We start from the raw sequence: 25887 nt of genomic DNA, 5'->3' as shown, positions 1-25887 counted from the left end.
GGTAGCTTTTTTGGGGACATTTGGTCAGAACTGACTCAAAGGGTCATTTCCTACCACAGGAACAATTTAATGGCATGGTTCTGAGCTCTATAGATCCTTTACTGTCCACAACTTAGTCTAATATATCATTTTAGATTAGGTTTTGAGACACCATATACTCATAAGTGCTGGCTTCAGTTCTTCATTACAAACCAAAATTTTACTACAATAAGTCAGCCTACACAATGTCTTTGATAAAATGCCAACAAAGAATGATATAGTATCTTGGCCCCACAGCTTGATTACAATCAATCTTCCCCAGGGATGTGATCGCAGCCCCAAGCCTGACAGAGTTCAAGAAGTGTTTGGATAAAGCTCTCAGGCACCTGCTGTGATTCCTGGGAATGTCTTGTGCAGGGATAAGAGCTGGACTCGATGATCCTTGTGGGTCCTTTCCAACTCAGCAAGCTCTGTAGTCACTTGAAGTCACTAAGGACCATCACTGAACTCAATGGTAGTGTTGAGACATTATTATGGATAAGAGGCACCAATTACCAGTCAGACTTTGAGACTACAAAATTATTTATGCGGCAACAAATTCCCCTAGGATCCATGGTGTTGATGCTGGCAGATACTTTGCCAACAACTATTTGTACATTGGTTACTCTGGGTCACCGTGGGTGCACTAGAAGTGTGAGAAGGTTAAATTTACTTCATACACCAGTTTTATCTACCAGAAGAAGCCACAGAGAACTCCTGCTGTTTGTACCTGAACCTCCCCAGCAGGGATGAAAGATCTACCAAGTATATTGGCTATGATGAAACACAGCAAACCAACTTTGGCCAAGAAAAGTTGCTGCAGAGGGAAATAACAGCTCCAAAAACATTAGTTCAAAAACGAATTCTTAACTATTTATTAAAAAACCCCAAAGCAACCAAACCAAACTAGGTAATCTCATTGGTGAGAAGTGGATACGTTGGCATCATGCTTAAATATGATTGGTGTTGGTTAAATGTATCCTCCCTAATCATTTTAGCACTTCTTAACATTCAAGGGGATTAATTTTTTCCCACTGAGGCTTGTAAAGCATTATCTACAGAAGATCATATTAGAAGGGACAGGAGTGAATTTAAGGCACTGGATTTGAGGTAATTTACAAAACTCATTAAAATTCCAAAGATGCAAAATGGGTATTCTGTGATGGCCTTCTGCAAATCTGGAGAACTGATTCCCACCCCCCATGGGAATACTTTAAGCACAAAGGAAACTCTGCAGCTAGAAACAGAAAAGCTCCATGGCTTAAATGAAAAGTCTGCTTTGTAAATTGAAATATATCATTAGTTTGTGTTTTGCAACTGAAGCTTCTTAAATACCATCTGAGTATGGGAAAGCAGAAGAGACAGCTACATTTTATTTTAGCTGACATTATTTATGCTTGGGAATCGTGAATGGAGAAGTAACTTTAAACAACTGTGGTGACAGCAGTGCAGAATTAAGACAATAATGTGAGAGGACAGAAAAAGAATTATTTTCTCTTTCCAGAACAACTTAGGTAATTCCCTTTTCTCACAATGCTTTCTTTACTGTGTAACCCATAAGTGTTGCTAATGGACTAGCAAAGTTTTAATGGGAAATATTATTTTTGGGGTTACTATTCAGAAGAACTTGACAAAGAAAGCTTTTTGTATTTTTTTTACCCACATCTCTTGATCAAATAGCAAATACCAACTGTCCCCACAGATCATGATTACATATGAAGACCAGAACAGCTATAATTAATGAGGCAATTTATTTCAGTGATATCCAAACTTTGAAAATGAGAGTGGATATGGGCAGAGGTGGCTCCCATACATGCTACAGGTTTTGTCACCCACTGCTCCATCCCAATCTGACAGACAAGGTGGTTCAGTAATATAGGATTAGAACAGTAAAGAAAATTGAGAAGAGAAATAGGAATGAGTTAGAAAAAAGGTTGTAGGGAATGGTGAATTATAGTCTAGAAACATAAGATAAAAAAACTGCCAATGAAGGGATTAAGGAAGGTAAGACATTACCAGAGCTGTAAGAAAGGAAGATTCTTTCAGTAGATGATTTATAACTAGATTGACAGCCTCTTGTGGAGACATCATCTGACAAACTCTTATTAAACCCTTTCAGTTCTGTATTCCAAAACTCCTGGAAATATACAGGTGGGTTTCTGAAGTCACTGTGTGTGTGTATATAAGCATGGGTGTATCACATCCAGCACACTGAGTCCAATCTTGATTCAGGTATGTAGGTAAGGTGGGTAAGCAGTAGAAATTACTGGCAGAATATTCCGTAACAGCAGGTAAGGACACTGCATTCACTTATATAAATGTGTCAATTAAAATATATATGGTTTATGTAATTAAAGTAAGATTTAAGATCTTGATGGCTACATTGAATTCTAGAGAGCTGCTAAGATTTGTTAACAGTTAAAACATGGCAAAAGTGGTACCTTGCAATTTGATTTCCCATGAATGTGGAAATGCATGGCCCCAAGCACAGATAAAACAGCAGATGAAATTCCATAATAAATAGTACATGGTAATGATTAAAAAAATTACTGACTCTTTTTATCAGCTGAAGGGTTCATCTTTGCTACCTGCTTTCACCACTCACAACAAGGTTTCACCACATTTTGGTGTGGCACGTCAGTAAAACCTCAATCAGCAGATCAGTAAAGCCTCAATCAGCAAGTTCAGCTCTTGTTCAGAGCTGGAGGCCACAAACTCACCTGCTCCTGGGTCATCTTGTGCAGCTCCTTCTCCCAAGCTGCCTGGTCATCATCCAGGTGGTAGGAGGCAGGCGGGGTGAGCCCACGCAGGATCAGGGGGTCGCGCTCGTGGCACAGGGCTGTCAGATGGCCGATGTACAACTTCAACTTGCTGCGGTTCTGGTCAAGTTCTAGGAGGGGCTGGATTATCTGAAATAAGAGAGCAGAGACAGTGAGAACAGCCTGGGACCCAAGCAGTGATGAAGGCAAAGATCAGCCTCTAAGTTACAATCTTGTCCAGCTTCACAGTGCATGAAACCTGAACACTCTTTCCCTTGGACTCCTGGTCCATAACGTATCAACCACATAAAAGAAACAAGGACACAGGGGAGAGGGTGCAATGATGACAGCTGTGTGATTAGACTGGGAAACAATGATGATATGGGTGAAAAATGAAACAATATTACACTGAATGCATTAACTCTACTGATTATCCATCAGTACTTCAGTTTAACTACTTTAAAAAAAAAAAGATTTTTCTGATAAAAGGTGTCTGTCCACAACTTGTCCAAAAGCAATGTCAATATAGATTTTTAGCTTGTTTTGCCAACAAACATTAATTGTAAATTAAGTATGCAATACACATGTTTTAAAGAGAACAGTTTCAAATTTTGCCAAAACACAACAATTCTAAGATGACTGCATCTCTACTGTAGGAACTGGATAAAGTCATACCTTCACCAGAAAGTTAAAATTTAATTTTCTATGTTTTACATAGTTAAGGTATAGTCTTCTTTAGTTTTGAAAAGGCAATGATTTTTATTAAACAGGATAGACAATGAAAAAACTATCTATATATATTAGATCTATAGATGTATCTATATCATATCTACATCACAAACTAAAAAACCAAAATCAAAGGACTTTATTAAAGCACTATTTTGTTTCATTATACTTTACCCAATCTGAATCTAATACATTGTTCCTCAGTGCAATCCAAACTAGAGTTATCCAGTTCCCACAAAAAGTATCTGAAGAGCCATTTCTCATTTTTTTACAAAAATAGAGAGCTCAAGTGCATAAATGCCTACTGGGCACCCTTTGCTGTGACCTTCCACAAGAATACTGCTTCATTTTTTCTAGATGTTTGTGGGCACATATTCAAAACCACAGTAATGCAAACCTCTAAAGTTTGCAGATTCTGAAAAATTAGGGAAGAACTGGGCTTAGGGCCTCCTTTCCATAAAATGAGGTGCTGGGCAGGGAGAGCTGGGAAGCCTTGCCAAAGTCCTAGCAAGTTCCATTCGTGTTCCCAGGCAGAGGCTGCACCTGCTGTTTGTTAGTGGGCTGGGGATATCTTTTCAATAGGACACCTCTGACCCTGCTAATGAATAAGGAGTGAGATAATCTCTGAGTCAACAAAACAGGGTGCTGGCATTACTTTCAACAAAGACTCTGGCTTCGACCCCTTTTAATAAGGCTGTCAGGGCTCACTTATTTTGTTTCCAACGCTGTTTTACATGGATTAGTTTCTGTAGAGTGTGAGGATCTGAGAGGCATGGCTAAGCAGCTAACTGATGTCAGGCTCTGTGTCCTGCCGAGCTCAGCAGCCCACACCAGCACATCAGGGTCCTGCCACACTCACAGCCACGGGACAGGAGTCAGGCAAGAATCCTGAACCAGAGAGAGTGTGAGCTCACGTGCTTTAGTAAAAACCTCTGCAGCCTTGGGGCACCCTCTGTTGTATATGCATATAGAAACACACATATAAAAATAATGCTGTGTTCTATCAGGATGGGATGAGTGGACAAGGAGGTGGATGGACAGCTGGCTGAAGGGCAGATCCCAGAGGGCTCTAATTAGTGGTGCTGGGTCTAGTTGAAGGCTTGTCACTAGTGGTGTTCTCCAAGGGTCAGTGCTGGGCCCAGTATTGTTTAACTTATAACCAATGACTTGGATGAAGGGGCAGATGCCTCCTCAGCAAGTTCACTGATGACACAAGGCTGGCAGGAGTGGCCAATACCCCAGAGAGCTGTGTCCCTTCAGAGGGACCTCGACAGGCTGGAGAGATGGGCAGGGAAGAAGGGTTGAAAATTCTGCAAAGGCAAGTGCAGGGCACTGCAGCTGGGAAGGAATAACCCCATGTACCATCACAGGTTGGGGCTGACCTGCTGGGAACAAGCTGTCCATGAGCTGGCAGTGTATGTACCCTGCTTTCATACAATATCTGTTACCAAGATTATGATCTCAAAGTGTATTGCCTGCGCAGGTGAAAACAAGTGATGCTTCTAATTTAAAGCATGTCTTTTCTATCTTTCTTACTGTTTGGTTTGCCCAGAGAGGGTAAAACAATGGCTTATCACATCTTAAGAAAATACTGTTCTATAGAAAAGTAATAGTCAATGTCTAATAACTAGTCCAATCAATGTAGTAGCTGTCTTGTATTCTTTTCAGATATCACAGTCTCTCCAATATCCATCAGATGTGCAGATTCCAGTCTGAAAAGAATCTGTTTGGATAACATTCCTGGCTATTCTTTGTGAACAGAAACCCTCCTTGATGAAGAGAAAGCAGAGCTATCTAGCAAGTAAGAATGGAAGATTTTCATAGAACAGTTGAATTTGACTGCTCAGGGATAAATCCCCTTTCGAAGCACATTCCTCCTGCACCCTTCCCCCTTCTACCTCGAGCTGGAAAGAGACCAAATGAGGCGTGTGAAAGTTCTTAACCAGCAGCCCCCTAAAGCTGTTCACAGAGCAATCATTCCCCTCACTTGGGATCCATTAAAAGCTGCCAGTCAAGTAGGAAGTGCCCTTATATCTGTGTTCCTGCCCTATCTCATTTGAACTGGCCACTTAGCAGGAGGCACTGTGCTTCCCACACAGCAGAGCTGCCCCTGCCTTATCTCAAGAGGGTGTAAGAGCATTTGCTAAGTGGAAAAGCATGGCAGAGCTGGGTTCATAACCCACATCGTGTTCTCATGCTCAGCTCAGAGCTTTCTAGGAAAACAGTGGGGAAACAGACCAAACCCAGGAATATCTTCTGAAGCAGCCCTCATTCATCAATGGACCTGATAGGTTTAGGCCATCCTCATCAATGCATGGAATGAAGCCTGCTTAATGTACCCTCAGCTTCAGAATATTGCTAATGGCCAGCTAAGTTTGACAACATTTCACTAAAAAAGGCAACTCAGAGGCAGAAATGTTAAATGCCTGAAAAATCTCTCATGCAAACCCAAACCAACTCAACAAACTAATAAAGATACTTGTGAATATATTCCAAATTCAACTTGAGATTTTGTACATTAAAAAAAAAAAATTGGCTATGATAAATACGAATCTAACTATAGTTATACAAGTCATTTGGGCAAAAAAACTTTAGAATGAAGTGATACTGCTTCTTCAGTGGTGGTCCTACTGTTGCTGGACAATGGTCAACTGGAATATGGGTAACTGAATTTCAAGTTTTATATGCTAAGTCTGTGCTTTTAAATATCTATATATACACAGCAGTGTCTACTGGAAACATGCAAAAAATACATAGGTGGTTATTTGGAAAAGAAAATCAGCAAAAGTCCACAGACATCAGCAGAATAAAAGAGTGAGTTTAATCAATGTGTAAATCACCACAACCACCAGCTTTAAATTATGCCTTCTCCAGGCAGAAGGGTTAATGACCTGGTCACCTTTCTCCCTGCTAACAAGCCCTTTTTTTCTCTGAAGGAAGCAACCACTTTTCTTTTTCAGAACCAAGTACTTAACTTTATTAATTTCAGAGAATACCTTCTAAATTTCTACTTTAAAAACCTGCAGATGCCATTTTGAAATAAAGTCTTAGACACCCCTAAAAGCCTGCCTGTTTTTGCAACTGCATCAGTCGACCTTGTAAAAGTTCTCTCCTTACACAACTTGCCTTACTCATTAGAATAATGCATCAGTGTGGAGGTTGATCATGGATCAACAGCAGTTATCTCAAAAAAAAAAAAGGGAGAAAATAACATTTTTTGATACAGCAAGGGCAATATAAAGTGCCATACATACATTTGGCACTGGCAGGAGTGCTGCCATACCCCTCTATTAGCCTGAGTGCCTTGTTTGCACATTGTGTGTCTATATCCACTACAGAATCCTAAAGGGCAGAGTGCTGCTGGTCATTTGCAATCAAATGCTTCAGCAATTTTTCTTACCTTACCCCTAAATGTCTAAGTATCTGAGAGAGAAAAAAACTCCCTGGAAGTACAGCTGTATCAGGAAGAAAATAAAATAGAACTGACAAGTAATCTCAGGGGTCAAAGTAAAAAATGTCAGGTAAAAATGACAGTGTTTTTGTATTAAAAGTGCTACAAAGAAGTGTAGGTGGAATAAATCTGAAAGTTTCCAAGGAATTAAGCAATTTCAGAAACAATCTACCTTGCCAGTCTGGTCTACACACCGTGAGTGTTCATTGTAAATCCCGCACAGAACAAATAAAGAAGGAATTCTGAAAAAAATCCAAGCAGAAACCCAAAGTACCACCAAACACCTCCTCAAACCTTCAGACTGGACATAATAAATATGTTTGGAAATACAGTACAGGTAGTCCTTTATCTCCTATCAACCACATCTGCCATGTGAGTGTGGAAAATTATTTTCAAACTTTGTTACATGCAGTTGCAACTATGCTACCCAAAAAAAAATCTACTTCCCAAACTATCATTGCACAGGAGAAGATGGGGCCAAAGATTGTGTAAGCACATATGTTTGTTAAAAAGCAATTATTTCAAAAGGACCTGACAAATCTCTGTATACCTCCCTGTATCTGGGTTTTATTATACATATTGCCAGACAGGGATATTTTGCCTCTATAGCTAAATATCTTATGTTGGGAGATATGAAAATAAACCAGTGATAAAGATAGTGAGTGACACAGTCTGGAAGTATTTGCATGGCAAATTGAATTATGCCTTCTTGCTCAGACCATTTGTGTTTGTTTGGCAACAAACACAAGGGTTCAACAATAATATTGTAACCACTGAATGCAATGGAGTTTTATGAGGCATGAATTTGGCTCAGAATGTGCAAAGCTTTCCCAAATTCAGAGCAATTTATCACCGATGTCTTCCCTTCATTATTTTAAATGGAAACAGAAGAAAGTTCTCAAAAAGACACATCTTGACCTCAGTTCAGTTCAGCTCAGTTCACAGATACAGGGAGATATTTCGTTTCTTCAGAAGACCCCCACATAAAAGCTCAAGGAAAGGCTCAGTATTCTTTAGATTTGTTTTAAAGACCAAAAAAAAAAAAATAATTTAACTCTAACCTTCATAATTTTCTCCTCATAAACCAGAACAATATACGTGAGGAGCTAAAAGGGATTCTGGCTATTTTGACAGAGCTGTGTTACTCAGTTCCTTTCTGACAGAATCAATTAGGAAATCATTTTTATGTAGCAAATGATTTTTGAAATTTTTATACACCATGAACAAATCCCATGGATTAATGATTTCCAGAGTTCACCCTCTTCACCTTGGGAAAAATCCAGACCAGAAAAAAATAATAGAAAAAACAAACCAGAGAAAGGAGTTTTGTCATTAGCTCCCTCTGTTTAAATAAAATCCTTTCCCCATCATGTAGGTGAGGCAGAGAATTGCAGTGGGTTGGTAGGGTTCCTAAAGCACTCAAAAAGAGCAAGTAGTTCTAAAATATTTTTATACATAACAAATCCAGAAGTGCTTTCCATGACACTGGCAACTTTCACTTATGTGGGCTGTGGAGCAAAGTTGGCAGGGAACCACGTGAGGAACAGCAGGGGCTGCTGGAGATCAGAACTGGAATACTGATGTGAGGGGCCTGTAGTTGGACCAAGGGGAAAAAGAGCTTTCAGGAATGAGATACCTGAAAGGGGAAAATGAGCTTTCAGGAATGAGATACCTCAGCAGAGCTGAAGGGAGTGTTTGCACATAGCTTGAATTTTACCTGTTTTGTCACTCTCTTTCAAAAGCGAGGGCATTCACTCAATCTCTTACCCCTAAATAAACTCACTGCACTGTGCACACCTCACACCTCTTTAGTATTAAAATCTCCTTCATTTGAGCACTTCACCCCTGTAAGCTGTGTTAGTTACCAGGTTAAACTTTTGAATAATAAATGAAATTATGGAAAGCTATGAAACTGGGTAGTCAGACTGATGATATTGACAATTATCAGCAAGGAAAAAAAGTAGTCCCACAGTAAGCAAAAACAGTTTAGCACGTTTGCAATTTATACATGACACTGTGGATTTAAACAGCATTCTCCTGATCAAACTTTTGTAAGTGTAACTAAGCAAGTTTTGATTTCACAGAATCAGTCAGATTTTATGCTGATTCCTTCTCTACAAAAATATAGCAGCTTGAGAATAAGTAAGAACAACCTGCTTCTACTTTTAATGCATTCAAGCTTTCTAGCACTTGCTGTCTACACAAGAGTGAACCAGAAAGCACACACATTTCTTGCTGTGCTCTATTTTGTCTATTGCTTCTCCCTATTACAAGGGATAAAGGGAAACAGTGTCTCACACACCTCTGGAAGCAGAGCAAGCAGCAGGGCACTGGGAGAGCGTGTCCATGGCAATGCTGATGTGTCAGGGCTGTGCTCTGCTGTCTGTTCCACTGCTAATGCAAACCAGAAGGTATTTCCTAAGTAGTCTAGCAGAGAACACAATCAGTGCTTTTCCTGTTCAGATGAACTATAACCTCCCTGTCTGCAGGTGATAGGAATCTTGGTCTTGTCCTTCTCTAACTCTGGGTGCTCATTCTGCTGCTGCAGCTCTCTACCTGCTGAAAGACACTTTCAATGCAAGGACTTGTGAAGGTTTATCTGTCTTTAGGAAATCTTTTTGGAGTTGCTTGCTCTACATTCAAACACAAAATCCCATGAAGAAATGCACCTATATTATACACAAATGTACCTATATTACATGTATATACAGTAGTTCTTATCTAAAAGTTCCTTTCAACAAGCAGATGTTGGAGAGCCCATAGTGAGATGTGAGATGGAACAGTAAATCCTGACATGTCCATCAGTCATTATGAACTTCACCAACCAGGAAAATGCAGTGTCTAGATTGGCTACATGCCTTTACAGTTTTTATTTTAGTTACCATTCTCTGGAGCTTATTTTCTGGAAAGCAGGTTTGGGCTTGATTCTTTTTCTAACATTGTTCATCTCCCCTCTCCCTCAGTTTCTTTCCTCCTAAATGACAACTAAAAAGGCTTTGCTGCAGCTGCTTGTCCTGTGTCTCAGAGTGTCCTGTCTAGGAGTGCCAGAGCTCAGAATAACTGGGAGGTAGTAGAGACTATCACACAAACTACTAGGAACAACTCTCCTGGAAGTGGCCAGAAACAACAGTGTCTGAGTGCAGAACTCCTACTTGCTACAAAGATCAAGCCACTAGTAGACGATTATGTTCAGCTGCAAATCAAAAGAGAAAATAAGACACAGACCTGGCATAATCTCATCTGGCAGAAATGAATGATGGCCTTTTTGCAATTGTTTTGCTGAAAAGCACAAATCTCTACAAAAAGAAACCAGCCATCTGTTTTGAATGTTTTAGACTGCAAGTATCTACTTGTGTTCTTCTTTGATCTGTAAGAATAATAGGAAGACAGTGATACAGTCCAGTTGCACCTCTGTTGTGAATGTTTAATTCATCCCAGAGCTGCAGATTACAAAATTCCATCTGGAAATCTTAGTTTTATCATTCTGAGATCAGACAGAAGATGAACAGTGTATCAAGATCAGTTCTTTTGTGCTCATAGGTATAACATTCTTGGACAGAGAATGCATTATTCTAACAGAAATTAGTTATTAACCAGCAAAATAATAGGTTAAAAAAAAAAGCTAGCAGAAGAATTGTTCTCCAAAAGAAGAAAAGGACAAGAACAGAAGCTGACTTGGTCTAAGGAAAGCATTCTTCTCCAACCCTCCTAAGGAAAAATTAGTTACATCATCTCATTTGAGTGCATCACATTAGGGTTCTTACTAAAAGGTTGCCCATCCAAAATGGGGGAGTGAAGAACCCTGACTGTCACCAATATGACAAAGCAAATACAGCCTCTCTCTCTGGCTGGACACGTTTAAGCAATGCAAGATTATCTCATGTAGCTGCCTTCACATTTTGCACAGAGTATGTCTCCAAAGCAAGCACAAGACACTTTCACAATGCTTTTACAGACCTGGATGAAGAATTGTAATAATATCATTATTATACTACGCAATTGGTTTGTAGATTTTTAGAGAGGGGAGGAAATGACTCTTCAGAAGACAAGAGATGACAGTAAAGAACAAGAGACAGTGGTCTAAAGAGCTTTGTCCAGCATGCTGGAATGGCAGCTCCTTGAAAATATGGGTTATTTTCCCTTTTCTTGGGAAGGAATAGGATCTTGGAAAAAAAGTAAGTCATAGTAATAGAGTCAGCTACAAATCTAACACAATTTTGGGATCAATTTTAAAATGAGGTATTAGAATCACCATCATATCACTTTAGCAAGACAATTTCCAAATATCACACAGTAATAATACCTAGCACTTACACAGCACTTTTCCCAAGCAGAACTTGCACTTTTACAAAAACTTCAGCTCATTTTACAATTAGAGAATTTGAGACGGGGAGAAAGAGAACAAGTGAGTGGTTGGAGACGATGCCAGGAAAGAATTTATCTTCTGAATCGTGGTCTAGTACTGTGTCCAGTAAATTACAATGTAATATGAGTCAGGCATGAAGGCCTGGTGATTTTGACCATTTTGCATGATCTAACAATTAAAAAGACCAGACTGAAAATAAATCTAGTCAAAAGTCTTATGAGGTCACAGTGTAGTGAGTGACAATACTGAGAACCTCAAAAGTGTGCCTGCAGGACAAGCAGTTCTGTACAAAATGTGTGCTGTGGACAGAAGATCACATTTATGTAGTGAATGAATGCCTGTGTAATTTAAACATGGAACTCACCATGAAAAACCTATTACTTCACTACAAGAATTCAGCATCAAATAATGTAGGGAAAAAAAAAAATCAATGTTCTCCTCAAACTTCCCAAAGTATAGACACTTTTAGTGCAAATGAATACTTCATGTAGTTTGACTGCTCTGGCAAAGATTACATTAAACCTTGAGATCAGCCAAATATTTTCCTGTAATGACTTACCCCCTCTTTCCACCAAAGACATCACCACTAAAATCTGAAGTGTTATAAATTTTGTGAGTGCCTTCAGTATGCAACTCACAATGCTTACTGTTTCTGAGTTAAAATCTGTCAAAGTATTGAAGAAAAATGTCACAAAGAAGACCCTGTTTGTCTTACAATATTTTTACATATAGGAATTGCCAATATCTTCATTGTCTTGAAATATCCCCATTTTCATGCCCTTCATGTTCCTTCAATTCCATGCTAGCTCTTTGACTATTCTACTGTTGCTCTAATAAGCATAATAATAATTTTCAATTAATGAGTGGATGAACCCACATTTTCTCCCATTCTAGGTAGCACAGCTGTGCTTCACAAGACAACTGGATGAATTGAGCAGCTTGGGAAATCTCTGTATGGAAGCTTTGCTTTACTTTCCCCACTGGCACAGATTTACAAGAAGATACACTTACATACACACTTATCCTTTTGCATGTATTAGATCTCTTAAGGTATAAATTGGTATTATTCTTGATAAAAGCGAGTGATAACTAATTAAGCCATTGGCCAGAGCAGTTTAGCATTTGAGAAAAACCAAAGAGCATCCTTGTGTGAAATCACATTGGAATTGACTTGGATGTAGAGGAGGATAGAGCTCCATCTGGGGAATAAAAGGAGTCATAAGAAATTCACACAGCGAGGAAACGAGCTAAGTGAAAAATGCTAGGTTTAAAAACTATTTCAGGATGAAAGATGGTATTTACATTGAACTATAAACTGAAATGTAAACTACCATCCTCAGAAATTACAGGGAGGGTGCATATGTTTATGAACAGTGATCCATTTCAGGGGAGCTCTATCTGATAATGCTGTCATGTACAGATTTGGCATAATTAAATATTAAATTCAGTCAATTCCAGAATGCTGGAGGGGAAAAGCCTTAAAACCTCAACTATAAAAAGAAAATAATATAGTTAACTATTGTACATAGTTTTTTGTCTCCATTTCATCTTCAGTACTGACCAGAGGTGATGGCATCCACAGACCTGAAGAAACTTTAAAAAACAAACTTATTGCCAAGTCCTACGCTATTAATTACACTTTATCATTGTAATACATAAATTTAATTTAACACATGGAGGTTAGGGACTCCGTAACTTACATCATCTTAGCTTTTACAAAAATAATAAGGACTTTTTTTTAATGAACATGGACAATCCCAGTAAAAACATGTACTCTGTTGGGAATAAGTGGCTTGGGAAGCATCCATCACGTTTATACCTTCCCTGATGTATGCATGACAGTGTTGAGGCTGTCAAGTTCCTCTGATGAGATGTGTGGAAGGCAAGGCTGCTGGCTGACTCATTGTTTTGACTGGGATACAACAGCTTTCCTGAGGACAGTGCCTCAAATAAGCTGTTTATAATGTCAACCACCCATTAATTCAGAAAACTATGAAAAAACCATACTCTTAGCACAGTTGTACTCTTAAATGCATCAGCACAAGGGAGAGGAAAGAGAGAGATCCTTCTCAGTGTTTTCTACACAAACTCCATGCTTGCTCCAGAAGGAAAATCAGAATTATTCCTACCTTCATAGTGAGTGTCCTCTTCCTTTTCATCATTTACTTACCTGACTTCCCCTGTTTAATTTCTGTGCTTCAGGTGATCTTTACAACCATCATCTCTAAAACTTTTAACAACATACACGAGCGCACAACCATTGCAAGAGCGGTGATTCAAAAAGAATGTGAAATCAACAGCGAGTGCAAATTAATGAAGCACTTTATCAATTTGTCCACTAAAGAGATTTTCTCAGCTCAAACCCCAAGGCATGAAATTCAAGTTTGACACTGCCACAGTTGGATTAAATTTTTCAGATGGTTGGCTTGAAGAGGGATTTGATCTATACAGTCAGACAGACTGTAAGTCTGTAGTTAATTGAGCAAGTGCAAGAGAGGAGAGTGCCTTATTCTCTCACAAATGTTTTACAAACCTAATACAAAGCAAAAATTTTCAGAAATGCAAGGGTCCAACATTTCCACAGAAATTTTCAGTTTTCTTTCAAATAACTGATATGAAAAAATCAAATTCTTAGAAAAAAAGTGCACAGAAACTGACATGAAATATTTTTTTCTTAAAAGGATAAGTGAAGAAGGAAAAAAATTCATATAATTTTTAGAATACTGACATAAGTCCTTTAAAATACTTCAAAGAAATATATTCCACTTTAAAACTGATACTTCAAGGCATAAATGAATGCTGTGTACTACAGTGTAATAATCAATACTTTACTCCTGGTCAGTAAGAGGTTTTTTTGCTAGGGAACAGGCATGAGGAGCAGGCTCTGTCCTCTGCACTGTCTCCCCTTTTGGAAATGGGTGTTGTTGTGGGGACAATTTGACAGCACAGAAGAAAGAATTGTGGACATGGACACAGAGAAACAAAATATATTTTAAATGAGAAACAGCTTCTAATTTCTCCCCCACTGTTTTGAAAGGATGAGGGAGATGGAAGGGAGAGAGGAAGGTTAAGGGGATATTCCTCTTTGCCTTCACGTTTATAGACAATTCATACTCCTAGTCCATCTAGAGAATCCTGTGCAGTGAATTGATAAATATCTGTGACTAGTTAGGTCAGTGTGCACGGCAGCAATCTCTGCAGCAGATCTCAACATGCTTAAAACCTTCAGAAGGAACATTATCTTCAGGAGGAACATTATCCTCGAGCAAATTCTTTACAAACCAGAATTGAAAAAGCACACACAGGTTTGGCTACGGCGCAAACTGCTTTGAAAAAGAATCCCACTGAAAACATTTCCTCCATGAAGTCAATGATAAATGACATGAAAGACATTTCCTGCTCTCTCGTGCTTGCACAGAAACTCAATTACATGCCCTGGGAAGTTCTCCCCACAACACGGTGAAACGAGAGGATGATTAGAAGAGGAAAATCACAAACTGCACATAAACACACGAGAAACACCCTCATGCAGGGATACGGCAGCAAGGGGAGGGAGCACAGCCAGGTTCCACAAAGCACAGGAGTGAGGTGTGGGAGTGACTGTGGGAAACTTTTCTATGGGCAGGAGAGGTTGGTTCTCACCGTTCTGAACAAAATGGCTGAGCTAAGAGCATCTGACTGGTTATGCCCAAATACCCTCCTCCTCATCCTAGAGGTGCACGGGTGGCAATGGGAGGAAAGCCCCAGAGCAGCATGGGAATGAAATAAAGAGTTGGTTAGTATTTAAAGCACATAAAGTACAAACAGTAGAACAAAGCGTTTCAATTCCTCATGCAGTATTCTGAGCTACCTTGAGGTGCAGCTTTCTCTGCTCCCTTGTAGGCTTTGTCAACTTTCAAAATGCCCCTTTGCAAAGGGGAAGCGCAATCAGAGCCTCCTCCCACCCCCTCTCTTTCCTATTGCCCTTCCCTGTGGGGTCTTTGCAAGAATTTCTGTATATGTCGAAATTTTATTTCATTTTTACATGTTATATTTTCAATTTCATCTGTGAATGCTACACTGCCTTTATTTGCAAGCATGTGCTAAAGTTACATGCTAGAAATGGTTTCAGCTCTCTGTAGACTTCAGAGTAGAAACAACAGATATTCTAACATTTGCACCAAATTAAGATTAGGAAATCCATTTAATTTTCAGTATTAACAATTTCACTCTCCTGAAAAAGGAGAATAAAACACCAACATCTTCCAAAAACACTGCAGAAAATTCAAGCCAGTCAACATACAGTGGAGGAAGGTATTAAATTAAGATGCAAAGGGAAGTTCCCTTGAAAATTAGAGTTTTTCTGTTTGATTGTATATACTCCTTCTTGTTTTCTGATGGAGACACGAAAGGAAATTTTTCAAGATCTATTTTTGCAGGGTGAATAAGTAATTGACTTTTGCCATTTTCCTCTTGTACCTTACTCATTATTTCTGTGTATCACTAAGCTGGCACTTAAAGGTCTAGAGAGATATGCTTCCCTTCACATCTCACCAATTTCTACATGAATCAGAGGGCAAAAAGAAGCATTCCTTCACTCCATCGAGGCAGTGATTAATGATGGCTAATATTTTAATTAAACTGCAGTGGATGAGATTACAACATGGGATGTGCAATTATGCTGGCATTTTCTGTGCTACCCAAGGGATGGTTAATCTCTCTAATAGTTATCAAGCACACGGCTGTGCTTTGTAAATGCCACAGGAGGCTCCTCACTGCTTTGGAGATGGTAAATTGATTTTCCTTCAGTTCATGGCCCATTGAGTTTGTGAGGGAGCAGTCTGTGCTCATTTGGCACTGAGGCTGGGATTTCCTCGTGGGAAATGAAGGGAACTGCTTGTATGCAATCCATAGATCAGAAAGCTGATCCTGGAGCATGATTTCCTGCTACTGAAGACAAGAAACAGTCCTGGACACTCCACACACTCAAGCAATAAACTTGAGCTACTAAAATCTGAATATAGTCATGCAGGATTTGAGTCTCACATTTTAGGAGAGTAAAGTTTTTGTTCCTTTTCAATGTACCTCCTCCTTTCCTCCAACCTAACAACAGCTTGGTACCAGGAACTGTTCATTCAGGAGTCTGCACAAAGCCAACACAGCACCAGCACCCAGTTCTGGTTTATAACTGCATTCTGGAATGCTACTTTTTTTCCAAGGCACTACAAGCATGTCAGGGAAAACTACTTATGACAAAAAATCATCAGCCTTCACAGTAAAAATTACTTTATAAACAAAAAAGAGAGAGACATTACCTGGTCAGGGGAGGGCTTGTGGTTGGTTTGGTTGGAATGGGATGAGGATTTGAGGTGGTCATCCTCATAGTTGTCAGCCATCAGCTTCATACGGTTCTGAGTCTATTAAAAAAGCAAGAAAAAAGAATCTCAGTCTACCTTCTAATGTTATCAGGGGGACTAAAGGGAACAGGGCATTTATACAAATCCATATCCAAAATCCATACATGGGAAAAAACAAGACACATGCCTAGACATCAGTTGGTAGTACCACAGGGAATTGGTAACAAATGTGGAGACACATTCCAGCCTGTTCTCATTAAGGATAAATTAGTTGTGCAATTAGGTGGATCATCTGACTTGTACCTACTAAAACTTGTGCTGTACAAGAAATTAATTTCTTCTTAGACATTCTTGGGATTATGGTTCAGACACCAACTTGGAGAATAATTCAATGAAAACATAAGTTAGGTGTCCCTAAGTCAATTAAAAAAAACCCAAAGAAGCCCTCAGAAAGCAGTCAGTTTTAAAAAACCAAAAAGTAAACAAGCTGAAAATAGGGTATTACTTAAGAAGTCCATCCAGTACGACATAAAAATCAGTTTTTGATTGATATATCAAAGAACAGAAAAATTCTGAGACTGGTCAGGAAAATGTTAATTATACAAAAACTATCCTGTGAGGAAATTAAGAAGTTAATAAATAGATATTGGGGAAGAAAAAGTGTCCTAATGAAGGCTTATAAAATTAAAACCTGGACACAGTCAAGTAAAGAATTAGCAAAGTATGCAACAAGTTTTTTTCTTCAACTTCTTAGGAAATTTCAAGTTCCAGAAGAGATAGGATTTTGAAAAACACTGTAGAAAATAAACTGCGTAAGAATAAATGGAACTCAACAACACCATTCTAGGTAAGCAATCACAAAGAACATTAAAATACATTACCTGGCTGTGTCTGCAAAGGAGAATATTAGTTAGACAAAACCCTTTTAACAAACTGCCCTGAAATGAGGCCCCCAAATACCTACAAAGACAAACAAATAAGGAAAGAAATGCACCTGGAAGAGTGTCCCAGCAGGGCTCACAAAGGCCATTCAGGCAGCAGTGATACCCTGTGGGCAGCCAAAGGGTGGGGTGAGCATCTTGCAAAGCCAAGTGCTGCCTCCCCGGGCATTGTCTGGGTGCCAGGGTCCTTGGGAACTCACACATGGAGCAGCCCCAGAACTGACTGATGGCATTTCTCCTCCCAGCTCAGAAGGCACAAAGAGCCCCACTTTGAGCTTTGGGAAATTTTGTATTCTAAGGAAATCAAAAGGCTACCCTGACATACATTGGATATGATACAGAGCAAATTATCTACAGCTAGACATATAAAATCATCAGACATGATGATTTTAAAAATTAAATGTCTTTAATGAAAGCTCAAAGCTGATAGAAATGCAGGCTGTGGATTCAATCCCTTCATAATTCCATGGTTTCTCACTGAAAACTCACTGAAAAGTTTAATGAGCATCTTGAAGCTGGAGAATGCAGATTCTACTTGTCTCTATTCAGTTCATGAGAGAGAAGGTCCAGGGTTGGAATCTGGATTTGATTTTATTTTGGAATAATTTAACAAAAGCTAATAGTAAATTGAGCTTAAGCAATAAGCAATTTCATCGTGCAAAATTTTTATATTGTTTGCTCTGCTTTGTCAAGCAAGTTCTGAATTCCAAGTCTGACTCATCATTCATAAATCACTACTTGAAATATGCTACATTAATCCTTAAGCAACCAGTTTATAGTAAAGGCACTTTCTTAATATTTATTATTTTATTATATTTAAGGTTGTCTCTTCAACAGTTTCTTCTTTGCAATGAGAACAATTGATTTTAAACCATTTCACATTTCCTTGGAAATCGATTGTTTTGATAATAAATAATAAACTCTTACATGACTTTCAGTGTGTGTGTGTGAAGAAAAGCTATTGAAACCCAGATGTTTAGCAGAATGCTAGTACAGCACATTAACTCTCCTGAGACAAAATGTAGCTCTTCTTTATATTACATGAAAATAAAACCACCCAAAAAACTAAACAAACCAAACAAACTATGTTAGCTGGTACAGGTAGAGAAGGATAAAAACATTGCAAAGAATCACAGACTGGGTCAGGCTGGAAGGGACCACAGTGGTCATCTGCTCCCAGCTCCCTGCTCAAGCAGGGCCATCCCAGAGCACATGGCACAGGATTGCCTCCAGAGGGTTCTGGAATATCCCCACTGAGGGAGACTCCACACCCTCCCTGGACAATCTGTTCCAGTGCTTGGTGACCAGCACAGAAAAGTTCTTCCTCATGTTCATGTGGAACTTCTGTGCATCAGTTTCTGCCCATGGCTCTTGTCCTATTGCTCAGCACCACCAGGAAGAGCTTGGTCCATCCTCTGACCCCTCCCTGCAGACACTGACAGACATTGATAAGGTCCCCTGTCATTTGTCTCTTCTTGAGGCTGAGCAGGCCCAGCTCCCTCAGCCTGTCCTTGCAAGAGAGATGCTCCAGTCCTTTCATGATCTTTGCCACTCTCCACTGGACCCACTCCAGGAGCTCTGTGTCCCTCTTGTCCTGAGGAGCCCAGAACTGGACACAGCACTCCAGGTGTGGCCCTGCTAGAGGAGCAGGATCACCCCCAGGCTGCTGGCAGTGTTCTTCCTGATGTACCCCAGGATACCATTGGCCTTCCTGGCTTCCAGGACACACTGCTGGCTCATGGACAGCTTGCTGTCCACCAGGACCCCCAGAGCCTTCTCCTCAGAGCTGCTTTCCAGCAGGTTGGCCCCACACCTTATCTCTTATCTATGCCCCTGTCCCACTTCAAATCTAGTTTAAAGCCCTCTGAGTGAGCTGTGCTGAGTCCTGAGCTAAGATCCCTTTCCCTTCTGATACAGGTGGAGCCCATTTGCTGCCAGCAAGCTCAGTGTTGTATAAATTCACCCACGATCAAAAACCACAAAATGCTGCTGTTTACACCAGTCTCAAAGCCAGGTGTGCATCTGCATCACTTTCCTGTTTCTTGCTCCATCATTCCCTGCAACTGGCAGCACAGAAGAGGACACCATGTGTGCTGCAGATCCCTTGGCCAGTTTTCCCAAGGCTCTGAGGCCCCTCCTCATTGTCCTTATCCTTTTTGCTGGGACTTTGTTGCTCCCACTACTCAGAAAACTGTAAGAGGGTAACAATCAGTTGTGGTATTTTCTGAGACCCCCATCAAAGGGAGGAATGACAAATCTGACTCCATGTTCTCAGAAGGCTAATTTATTATTTTATGTTACTATATTATACTAAAGAATGCTATACTAAACTATACTAAAGAATACAGAAAGGATACAGACAGAAGGCTAAAAGATAATAATTAAAAACTCGTGACTCTCTCCAGAGTCCCAACAAAGCTGGGCAGTGATTGGTCATTAAGTCAAAACAATTCACATGAAACCAATGAAACAATCACCTGTTGGTAAACAATGTCCAAACCACATTTCAAAGCAGCAAAACACAGGAGAAACAAATCAGATAATTATTGTGTTCATTTTACTCTGAGGCTTCTCAGCTTCTCAGGAGAAAAATCCTGGGCAAAAAGATTCTTCAGAAAATATGACTGTGACAATCAATGGGCTGCACCAAGCTGGGAAGTTTCTTGGTGATGTCCCTTACCCAGGCCTCAGGAAAGCCACACACCCCCCTCTGGCTGGGTCTGGTCAGCAAAAAGCACAGGGTCCCTCAGAAAGAATTCTGAAGTCAAATTGAAGAGGTAGTGTGCTTCTGTCACTTAAATTCAAGTAGAACCTACTATTAATACTTGGCAAGCAGGTACTGAGAAGTGGCTGATGGAATTGGGCTAGTTTAGCCTAAAAAAAAGGCTTTTAAAAATTACCTGATAGGAGGAAATAGAGGACATGAAGCCATTGGAGGGGCTAGGTGAGGAAATGAGAGATGCAAAATGGAACACAGAAAATTCTGATTAGAGATCAGGAAAATTCATAATGAGGTACATCAAATATAAGAAGAGGCTGCCATGAGACAGTGGCATCTCCTTCCTTGCAGATACTGAAAATGCAGTTGGACAAGGCCTTGAGCAAAGTGCTCTAATTAGTGATGTGATGCTCTCAGCAGGTGGCCAGACACAGAGGTCTGCTCCAACCTAAAATATGCTGCAATTGTTATTATTTGGAATTTTCATCAGATCATTTGAGAGTTTCAAAGCTCAACTTCTCAGAAGAAGAGGGAGATAAGTTCAAAATTCCTCCTACTTGCCAAATATGGTTTAGCTACTTGGCTCCAACAGAGTCCTTTGAACATTTAAACCCAGAACAATCTCTGCAGTGTCCTGATGATGACAAGCCTAAGGGATCAGCTCACAAAGAAGGACATTTTCTATGTTCCTCCTTTAATTCAACCTGACCTCCCATTGCAGCTGTTCATTTTAGTGTGCATGTTTGTGACAAGTCTTGGCAAGAAAATGCCAAAATTAGTATTGTGATTCCATTAAAGGAACTAATTTATGCATATATGTTAGATTAGAATGAAGCAAAAAATCAAAAGATGAAAGAAAAGCAGCTTATTCCTGATAGATACCACTAAGAATTATTTTCCAAAATTTAAAGCCCAAGAAGCATTGCAAATAAAATACATAATATGATAATATTTTACAGTTATTTTTATATAGAAATAGAAAGCTTTTGCTTAAAACTGGACTACTAATGACAAATCTTAGAAATTTTAAAAATAACTGTAAATACGTGATCTGAGTTTCTCTCCTATTGCTCCTCCACAGAAAAAAAGAAATGTCCAAAAGGATGGAAATTTCTAGACCAAATGGCTGTTGTAATGATTTAAAAACAAACCGTTTACTTTTCTGTGGGGAACCACTCCAACATCCTGCAGTCCTGAGCTGGTTTGTCATGGTGCTATTATACAATCCTCTCCCACCTCATGAGGTTATGGCTCAGATCCTAGGGCAAGCATTTCTACATCACTGTAAAAAGTATGAACAACAAAGTGGTTTAACCACAGGGTCCTGTGAGAAAATAAATGAGCAGTGCAGACAAATCAGTTGTGTCAGGAGTGCTTTTGTCTAAAACCTCCAGAGCTGCATGCAGAACTAGCAGTGATAGGAACCGGATGTCAGGTTCAAATTTTGCTTATAAAAAACACAGTGTGCTCTGACAGGTATGTTCTTCAGGCATGTGCAGAAAAAATGCTGGAATGAAGAAAACTGGATAAAACTCCACAAGCCAATAGGTTTTGCGATTTTTTTCCAGAAGGTACCTTCATTTCACTTTTTTTTTGGGACAGATTTCATAAAATTACTCCTGGCTCTCCAATTATACCTTCCCGAAAGCTCCCACAGCTTGTCAAAGCCCTTAACAATGCTCTTCTTTTCTTCCAAGAGTCACCATGCAAAGAACAGCCCCAAACCTTGATACTGGTGTAAATTCTCAAAATTACTCAAGAGCCACCACACACTCTGCAGCTCCTAGCTGAAAGCCAGGAATGAGTGTGGAGGCCTTGGCTCTGCAGACCAGAGTCTATGAACTGCAAGTCTAAAGCACATTTGCAAGGCTACTGCATATAAAAAACCCCAAATTCCCCATGTCATATACTAGACTTTAGTCTAGAAATACCAAATCTCAATCACCCCTCCCTTTTTGCACGCCAGAATTTCTGCAATTTTCCTTTTGCCTCTTTGATACAGTGACTGTTAATGCCTTTTTTACTTCCTGTCATTATTTAAGTCTTTCTTCTTCCTTATCCCTTGCTGCAGCAGGCAGTTATATTAAAAGAAAAAAGCACCAGGAGAAAATATTAGATAAATCTGTTTTAATCATGAATGTGAACATTCATGATCAGCATCAAAACTTCTTTAAACGTGCTCTCTTTGGTTGTTTCATGGTCCTGCCATGTTTTCACCATATTTTCATGACTTTTTTTTTTTCCCCTGGGTACCATACAATTCACTTCTGCCTGTATTCTATAATCACTAAATGTTTGGGTAAACAAGGAAATTACCATGGTTAAACTAATGTAACCAACACCTGAAAACTTTCATTGCAAACTGCACACGTACACTATTTTACTTGCCAAAACTGTAGCCATAGTTAATTTCTGAAGAATCACTCAGTTCCTCATTCATGGAATTACTGCTTCAAAGCACTCTCTCACCTGTAGGTTCCTAAAAGTACATTATTTTATGTTCACTGATGTTCACTGCAGGCCACACTGGTAGCTTGCTTGCGCACCTCCACACTAAAGACCAAATAAATAGATTTTATCACAGTTAAATTATTACATGAGAAAAACCAGAAGTGATGCTGATCCACAAAGTTTAGGGGGAAAGTCAGAGACATACTCTGCTCTACAGCTGGTAAAACCTAGAGGAGTGCTGCCCAGATCTGACAAACTCTTTATTGTGGAATCCCACACATAAATTTGAAACCCACAGATATAACTACAGACATTGTTTATAATATATTTTACAGAATGTTTTCATTTGAAAGCTAGCACGAAGTTGTATGTTCTAATGAGAGTACATACCTTTCTTAAGCATTTCTGCAGGACAGCTAGTGCTCTGGTAACCATTAGCCTGGAAAGCTTTGGAAACCACGTTTTATTCATGGGGATCACACATTTCTGTATCTCTAGAGAAGCTCTCTAAGAAACAGCTCATGAGCTGTGCATTCTCTCTATTACTCCAGCCTGCTTCATATGCTCATTGTAGTAACTTACTCAAAGACTTTGCATCAAGTCTGTTCCTCCACCATGAAACACGGCACAAACGATGACATCAGTGACTCCTGTCTCATTTTTTGTAGAATATTTGCGTGGGGTAATTTTGGTTTTGCTAACCAGTCTAAACAAGCTTTATTAATCCTTTAATGTAGAGTTTAAAAAACCCCACATTAAGTAAATATTAATATAATGACTGTACTTGTGACAAATGAGCATGTGGTGGAGGCAGTGTGTTAGTGCACTAAAGGAGTTATCCCACTTTAATTTGCGTAGGATGTTGCACTGGAAGCACATGCAAAAGCAACAGTTCAGAAACATATTTGTCACTAATAACACAGAAATAGAATGGAATCACTTGGGTGATTGTTCTTACAAATTGTGGGCTGAATTCAATATCTCTGAGAATTAAGCACTTGTGAAGGCTTTCAGAGAGCTCTTTTCTACTGGTCAGAAACCTGCAGTGAGCCACAATCCCTGTTAAAGTCCAACCAGCTCCCTGCTGGAATCTGGCTGTGAAAAACAGAGAAAGAATAATCCCTGTTATTGCCTGTTATTTGAATATGATGGCCTGCCTTGAGTTTATCTACACCTACCTTAAATATACTACCTCGAGTCTATACCTACCCTAAATACACTACCTTGAGTCTATACTTACCTAGAGCATCAGGACTCTGAAACATAAATGTTTAACTCTGTGCCCCCTTCCCACTCATGATATTTTATGAAAAGGGAGACATTTCTCAAATTTGTAAAGAGATGGCACACACTCAGTTGCCATCTTTCTTTGGAAAGTTTAAAAGACACATCATTAGTTAGGTTTGGCTTTCCTTTTGGCTATGTTTAAGATTAACAACTGAGATTTCTCTATTAGCAGCAAACCAGCACAAATTTTAACTGCACAGACACTAAACCATTCCTGTTACTAGGTTTCTGCACATGCTGGAGCCTGTGTTTTTGTGAGCCCAGCAAAGAGCCTGTGCAGCTGCTGGGGTTTGTCAAAGCCTGCAGGATTTAACACAGCTCTACCTGAAATGCTGTCTTCTGCATTGGTTGCTGGCAATGTTCCAGCAATATTACTTTATAAAATGACTTTATCAGTCCAGCTAATTTTTGTGTTTAAAGATGTAATTTTCCTCTTCATCTCCCCACATGTGATAATTACTGAGAAGTTTCATCCTGAAGAATTCATACTCTACAAGCCTTTGAACTAAACTTAAAGGAGGCAGATTATCTAGATAGGGCATGCTCTGTGAGACTTGACATATGTACATGGGATTAAAAATAAACTTGGAACTGAAATTTTCCCTGTACAGGAATGTGTCTCTTGGAACTTAGCTCCTTAGGAGATGAACAAAGTATGAAACCATGGAATTGCCCAGTGACAAAGTTTATTGAAATCTATTGCTCTGATTCTTGCATGAAGAAAACCAGTGACACACAAAAAAATCCTAATCAGATCTGTATTTGGGATTCCTTTTTGTGTTATACCATACAATCATTGTAGTATATGTTCCTTTAGTTCTCTTTTACTCTTTTTAGAGATACCTCAAGATGTGTTTAAGATCAGTGGTAACAGAACTGCCTTTCTCAATTACTTGTTCCATAAAAGCTGGAACCTGCCCAGTCACAGGTTCGAAAGGGAACTAAAAATAAAAAATACCTCCTCTCATGGTTAACTACTCAAAAGCAAGCCAAGTATGTTACTTCTCTGGCATCTCTCCATTGCATGTGAGGGTCTAGGCAGAAATATCATTAAGGTGTGCCTTCCTGTATCTCAAAGATGTCTGAGAGAGTGCTGCAGTCTGAGGACATTTACAACCACAGAATAAAACTAATTTTTAGAGAATGGGTGGGCTATGCATCAAGAAACTACATTCAGGCAGCATCAGCAGGACAAATGGTAAACCCCAACAACATCCCCAAAGAATCCTGGACCTTTCACACAACACAAAACCCAAGAGATTATTGACTTAAATTGATCTGAAGACAGAACAGCAAACAAAATGAGTTGCTATTTTAATTCTGAAGGTAAAGTATGAGAATTGTTATGTTATATGGTTATGTTCACATTCCAGTTTTGAGCAGATAAAACCTCTGGATTGGGTTATGAGCCTGCCCTGTGGTGCAGTTTGTTAGGGCAAATCTCACCCTGATTCCACACCATGGAAGAGAAAGGTCTTGCTGCAGAAGAGAATATAAGATCAATATCTTTTGCTGCCACACACACTTAAAACAGAAAAGAGTAATTGATTTAAATTAGCTTAACAACTGTTTTTTTTCCTTCAAGTATGCTGCTACATCCACTCTCAGACTATTGTGAGGTCTTCACTTCTTCTTTAATGAGTAAAGAAGCAATGTCTTTTGCAGACAGCATGGCTACCCTCGAAGAGCATGTGAGTCCACTAGTAAAGTCAAGTCCACTAGTAAAGGTAGTAAACCTTTCTGTATTGACTGATGAAATCCAAGTGCTTTGGATTTGTATTCTCCATCTTCTAAGCATGGCCTTCAACCCTTGCAACAATCTCTTTCTGCAGC

General features: G+C 39.4%; 1 protein-coding gene across 14 annotated transcripts in view; it reads right to left on the bottom strand.

The window, feature by feature from the left end:
* The window catches only part of ERC1 (ELKS/RAB6-interacting/CAST family member 1), a 277084-nt gene that overhangs the window by 14093 nt on the left and 237104 nt on the right, over nucleotides 1-25887 (bottom strand). For 9 of the 14 annotated variants that reach the window (XM_064421242.1, XM_064421249.1, XM_064421246.1 and 6 more), the window contains 2 exons: nucleotides 16615-16716; nucleotides 2739-2927 (listed from right to left, as the gene is read on the bottom strand). In XM_064421242.1, coding sequence (XP_064277312.1) covers nucleotides 2739-2927; nucleotides 16615-16716 — 291 coding nt within the window. Of the gene's footprint in view, nucleotides 1-2738; nucleotides 2928-14962; nucleotides 15030-16614; nucleotides 16717-25887 lie in introns of those variants that run through there. The other 5 variants (XM_064421250.1, XM_064421251.1, XM_064421256.1 and 2 more) reach the window with 1 other exon arrangement.

The sequence above is a fragment of the Passer domesticus genome, chromosome 5, assembly GCF_036417665.1.
Source record: "Passer domesticus isolate bPasDom1 chromosome 5, bPasDom1.hap1, whole genome shotgun sequence".
In the NCBI taxonomy this organism is placed as follows: domain Eukaryota; kingdom Metazoa; phylum Chordata; class Aves; order Passeriformes; family Passeridae; genus Passer; species Passer domesticus.
This window is presented reverse-complemented; position numbering and strand designations above follow the sequence as displayed.